Genomic DNA, 6,018 nt, shown 5'->3' with positions numbered 1-6,018 from the left:
AAGAAGCTGCAAGCGTTCTCTAGTCGAGGAGAAACCTGATTTTTTTTTAAAAGTTTGTTTTTATAATAATATCAAAGGAAAAATGTAATCAGGAAAATAATACCAGAAAGCAAATGGCTCTCTGCGTCCCAAAATCTGTAGGTAATTTCACCTATTCCATTTACATTCAAACCTCCTGTTTTTAAGCACTACCATTTGTGGATCTACTTTCTCAGCAAATAGAAGACAGCAAAAGCTTTTATGTGTGTGTGTGTGTGTACACAAGTATAATTATTTTTTGATCGATTAACAAGATTTTAGTAAGAATAACAATAGGCAAGAGTCAAGTATAAAAAACATGAAAGCAGCAGAGTGAGAAGCTATTGAGAAGGGGAAAAAAAAAAGAAAAAGAAAAAAAAAAAAAAAAGGAGAGAAAAATGGACACAAATACTCTCATTGTATTCAGATAAATAAGCTACCACCCTGAAAAGTTGAGATCATGTTCATGATTCTAAGACATCTTATTTTTCAGAATAGGATCCCCTCCTTTTCGGAATAGGATCTAATCAAAGAATTTTCAGCTGAAGGTCAGCATAGCCAGCCTGTGCTTTGTGCCTTTCAAAGAGATCTTGAAGCGCTTCAACAAACTGACTGTGAACTTCAATGACCTGAAAAGCAAAAATAAACTAATAGAACAATGGAGTTACACAAATATAAACAACCCATAATTTCCGCTCATTTTGAGTGACGAGCTTTTTGAACTACAAGTAGGTATAACTTGCCCACCACAAATATCCATTCACAGGTGAACTACTTGTATGCTGCTATGAGAGAATGTAGTGAAACTTGAGGCAGTTTATCCCTCACTTTTTAGCATAGGCAACAGCTCCTCAAGTCAATAAACAGAATAGGAAGCTGTGACTCAAAATAAATGTTTAGCTAGAACAGCCCCTCAAGGAAATAATGCTTTAGAAGATAAGTGCAGGGCAATAGGAGTCTCCTTATCAGGACGAAGTAATCTAACTATGGTCCAACACAGTCCTGCCTCTCTCGTCAAGTGAGATCCCTCCACTTTTTAAAAGGATGAGGCCTAAGGGCACACTATGGCCGGAAATTTGTGGCTTAAGGAGAGTTTCCATTACAGTTAATTGCAAAATGAGTCCTAGAGCTTTCACGAATTAGCAAGAAACACCCTAGGTTTCTATTTTAGCAATTAACTCCTTGAGTTTACTCCATGTGTACTTGGGCAACGCCTATTTCATTCTCTTGAATAAAGTTACTTATCAACAAATAAATAAACCCTTGACTTTGCAATTTATTGCAATCAACTCCCTTAGTCTATCTTTCGTCAAATTCACTAAGGGTAAGAATCTGGCATATAGCACATAAATCATGTGTCAGATTCTGATTGGTTGCCACATGGCAACCTTGGGATGGAGTTAATGACTAAAGTTAGTAATCAAGGGAAAATTTACAAATTCATGAAAGCCTAAGGTTTATTTTGGAATTAACCCAAGGTTACTAACCATGAGTTCATTGCAAAATTATTAACCTAGGAAAAGTTCTCCAAATTCATGAAAACCCACGGATTACTTTTGCAATTAACCCTTTCTATTATTTGAAGGGGGCAAGAAAAAAAATGCAAGAGATAATTAAGATAGATGAATATGACATACATTATGATAAAATGTTGCAGGGGCATACCTCTTCCATGGTGGGCTGTGGATTTTTCTTGAGCTCAATTGGTCTACCCACCACCACATGCATTGGATGTCTGAAGGGTAAAGGAGATCTGTGAAAGAGAAAAACCAACTTCAGATAAATCCCAAATCTCCGCACAATTCGATATACTTTTTACTGCAGAGATGTTCTCGAACCAATCCATTCAATAAAAAAATTGGATCGAAGTAAGAAGAAGACTGGGGGGAGGGGGGGGGGGGGGGGGGGGAGGGGCATAATATAGCAAATAAAGTAAACAAGAACAGTTATACGCACCCCAAAATTCCCCAGAAGTAAATTGGGGTGAACTTGATGGCCCTAGAAAATTTCAGGAAGAACTTCCCACCTGGTTTCCACCATTTATAGGCGCGTGACTGTTGCAAAATTGGAGAAAATGAGAGGAGCAGATAAACATATTAACTGCTTAGGTAAAGGAGATACATCATCAAAAAAGGAAAATTAATCAACAAGATCATAAGCAATTGATATCCACGGCCATGGAAAACCTGCAAAAACATGATTCAAATAGCTCCATAAAAAATTGCAGCAGTATGATCGAGCACTAATAAGGCAAATCCATCAAATGCATATCAAGCACAATCAGCAACTATAAATACCAAAATGAATGACTTTGCAGATGCTCCAATGAAAGGAAAACAGAAGAGTAGGGACAAAAGGAAAGGTTGAGAACCAATACCTGACCAAAGCAGAACACAGGAACCAGAGGGTGCCCCATCTCCATGGCTATGCGAACAAATCCTCTTCTCGACTTGAGGAAGGCAATCTACAAATACGAGACATTAAAAAATCTCCAATGGAAGTATAACAAAAACAACAACATGCTCTCTCAAGATGGGGTGTGTGTGTGTGTGTGAGAGAGAGAGAGAGAGAGAGAGAGAGAGAGAGAGAGATGGACATCCAAGAACAAACTTAATAAATCAATGAAGTGATAATACTGTGACAAAAGAGCTTAATATTCCCATTTTATTGTATAGATATGAAGAATGTCAAGACACCATATATTTACAAAACAGTGGTGTTCAATTATTATCCCCTATCTGAATCCATAAATGGATGATACAGGTAAATATTGACTGAAGGGAAACATACAACATAAAGAAGAGGTAAAAGGGTTAAACCTCAGAACCATGCTCCATAAGAAAGGTCTCTTGTACTCCTCCTGGCACTATGATGCAACTATAACCAGCATCTAAGAGGGAGACAAAATTTTTCTTTGCCGCCGAAGTAAGACCCAACCATGTCCATATGTGCCTCAAAAAAGGTGTGTAGAAAACCTGATCATTTTCTCACACATGTTGAGAGAGACCGAACATAAGAGGAAGGCTCCTTAAAATGTATACAACTTCAGGTTAAAAAATCTTACAGCACTACTTGCGAGGACCTTTATCTTTGGGAGTGGCATGAAACCTGTGAGGTCAGCAAGTGCAACAACGCCAATTGGCAAAACTGAATGCGGTTCATAACCAAAGACTGCATGATACCAAAACAAAGGTTAGTAATTTATCAAAACAAGGAGAAACAAACCAGTGAGGGCTATTTAGCCAACTACAATGCTTTCAAGAAATTTTATTTGGAGCTTGAGCGTTGTATTTGGAGCAATTAAACTATCAAATTAATAATGAATTGGTAACTTAAATTCCACAGGCAAAGTGAAATGGCCTCCCTAACCACTCTCTTGACATATGGCTAACAAAAAGCGAAGAGTTCAATTGTTATACAAGCACTTTACAGGATCCACTCATCTTGGAACTACAATAACGTTCTAGTGACTTAAAAAACCTCTCCTAATAAATAGTTGAATACAAGTTCTAAATTGCTAATCATACCTTCTGATAACCCAATAAGAGTAAACACATCCCTCCCATAAAACTCTACCAATACCTGAACAAGGTACTCACTCAAAATCATATTGGCAGGCCTTCACATCCTAGATCATCCAAAATAACACAAGCCTTGCCAATCCATCAAGCATACTAATATGTTTATATCACTAACAAAACATTAAAAAAGGAGAAAAATAAACAAAACGGACGTAGACCAGGTAAGTTACAAAGATGACCCGATGATCTGGTCAATAAATGCACCTAGAAAAAACAATGATAGATGGTTTGCTTCAAAATTTAGGAGCTAAAATAATTACTCTTAAATTTAACTGCTATTTAAACTTTGCTTACAAAAAAACTGCTAAAAATCTCATGTGCAGTGTATTTGGCAAATCGCTAGCATTTTATGGGACTCAAACCAGTAAAATGCTAGCAATGAAAGGAAAAAATTGCAACATGTGGCCATTGCCAGCATAGTACAAAAGACTTCATCAATTGGGACCATCTGATTCTGCAGTTTGGAGGATAGCTAATTTTAAGATCTTTCATTTAGGGGAGAGGGAAAGTGATAGGGAATAACTATCTGTATGAATTGGTATTGCACCTACTATCTTAATATCCTTCCCGTACCATGCTTTCCCAAGAACCCAATGAATAGGGAAAGAGATTCTTCCTAGCTAGGCGTTATCTCTTGTCTAAATCCAGTGTACTTGACTACGCTAACTGATATAAAAAAAAATTTACTTAAAAAAAGTTTAAGAGAAACAGATTTTTTTTTTTCCCTCTCCTAAGCAGATGCAATTCATAAATCAAGATAATAATATTTTCAAAAAGGAAGAAAAATTGTACAAGTAGAAATAAGATTGACAAGTTCTAAGATACTAATAGCCTGACATCGTGTACTAAATGCATCCTTTATTGGTAATCAACTTATCTCGTTTGTTTTCACAACTCCTCTCAACTCATCTTATCTTATCTCATCTTATCTCATCTCATCTCATCTAATCATTATAACTTTCTCAAATTCTCACACAAAATAAAATAAACAATTCAACTTTTTCAAATCTCAAAACAAAAATAGTATTAAAAATATATATTCTAACAGTATTTTATTCAACCTTTAACTTTAATCTCAACTGATCTCATCTTATCTCATCTCATTTCATCAGTGAAAACAATTGAGGCCTTAATCAACTTATTCTAGGGAAGGCGATTGAGCATAGAAAAGTGATGAATAATCCTATATTGCTTGGGGAAAGAAGTTGATCAAGTCCTCTATAATAATTCCAAAGAGCTCCAATTCGAAGTATAAGGCCAAATGTGGCTTATCTGAGTCATTACAGATAGATCCCATTCACCGACATCACAACCTCGGAGAAAAAGAAAAAAAAAATGGTCCCAGGTTACCGTGCCCTTTTCTCACCGACTCAACCCAATTTACAAAAGTGTTTATACAAGAAAATAATAATTAAATTGGCGTAGACACTGGGGCTATTGACACCATCCCTATGGTTTAGAACTTGGAGTATCTCAAATGGTTCAAATTGTACTAATTCTCGGTTCGAGCCTGAATAATTTCCTCGTGATTAGATGGGACATTGTTTGTGAACACCCGGTGCCAATAAAAAAATAGTCGACAAGAACCCAAAAAAAGCTATGTAATTTTTCTTTTAATAAAGATGACAGATTATAATGCTTTCATGGATAACAACACAAACCATAAGGACGATCAGAATGGAAGGCCTGTAGATCCTCTACGTGCAGAGTAACTGGGAAGTAATTGCAAACATGCTTACATATATACCTGCAAAGAACCCCGCTTTAAAAAGATTGGTAAAAAAAAAAAAAAAAAACAAAATAGAGTAAACGGATATTAGATAAAGTATCGATAATAAAGGATTGAGAGATGGAGGACTCCGGAGATAGGATAGAGAGTAGCGGTAGACCTAGACACTCGCCGTCCCAATCTGCTTTTCTCATCAATGGGAATGACCATAAGAATTGCAAGCAATCCTAAAACCCTGATAAAGGACAATAAAAAAATAAAAATAAAAAACAGTGAAAATTGAAAGAGAAAAAAGAGAAGATAAATTGTGAAGGTCGAGAAAGACACGAACAAAAGTGCTTTAGAAAGAGGTAGGAAGAAGAGGGAGACGAGGAGCAAAGCAACGTTAAAATGGATGGCCCCCAGCCATAACCCCAGTGCTACTACTGAGTGCAGTATATTCGATTCGAATTCTTCGGCCCCCCTAAATACTCTATGCTGAGGCTGTGCCTGTGCTTTTGATGACCTCTCCCTCTGCATATCCAGTTCGGTGACCATCATCAGCTTTGATCTGCTGCCTTTTGCTCTTCCAAAAAGTAAGTTAAAAATTCACAGGAAAAAAAATTAAAAAAAAATAAACGAAAAGAAAACGGGAGCATCGGTCCATCGGAGTCACCGCCTATCCCAAACAAGTAAATTAAATAAATTTAA

The 6,018-nt window shown here is 36.6% G+C and overlaps 1 protein-coding gene across 2 annotated transcripts; it reads right to left on the bottom strand.

The window, feature by feature from the left end:
* Window positions 1-417: 417 nt before the first annotated feature.
* Window positions 418-6,002, bottom strand: LOC121260360 (diacylglycerol O-acyltransferase 2D). Of its 2 annotated transcripts, none has more exons than XM_041162201.1 (9): window positions 5,660-6,002; window positions 5,489-5,563; window positions 5,261-5,346; window positions 3,083-3,189; window positions 2,838-2,993; window positions 2,396-2,482; window positions 1,975-2,072; window positions 1,684-1,771; window positions 418-665 (listed from the first exon to the last, which is right to left on the bottom strand). In XM_041162201.1, exons 1-9 carry the CDS (start codon window positions 5,866-5,868, stop codon window positions 546-548), a joined length of 1,026 nt encoding a protein of 341 aa, XP_041018135.1. In that variant the 5' UTR covers window positions 5,869-6,002; the 3' UTR covers window positions 418-545. The 2 variants fall into 2 exon arrangements, with proteins under 2 accessions (XP_041018135.1, XP_041018136.1); XM_041162202.1 differs by having other exon boundaries at window positions 418-647; window positions 5,660-6,001.
* Window positions 6,003-6,018: the final 16 nt, after the last annotated feature.

Source organism: Juglans microcarpa x Juglans regia, chromosome 4D (assembly GCF_004785595.1).
Source record: "Juglans microcarpa x Juglans regia isolate MS1-56 chromosome 4D, Jm3101_v1.0, whole genome shotgun sequence".
In the NCBI taxonomy this organism is placed as follows: Eukaryota; Viridiplantae; Streptophyta; class Magnoliopsida; order Fagales; family Juglandaceae; genus Juglans; species Juglans microcarpa x Juglans regia.
Note: the sequence above shows the minus strand (reverse complement) of the source record. Positions and strands in the feature narration are given on the sequence as shown.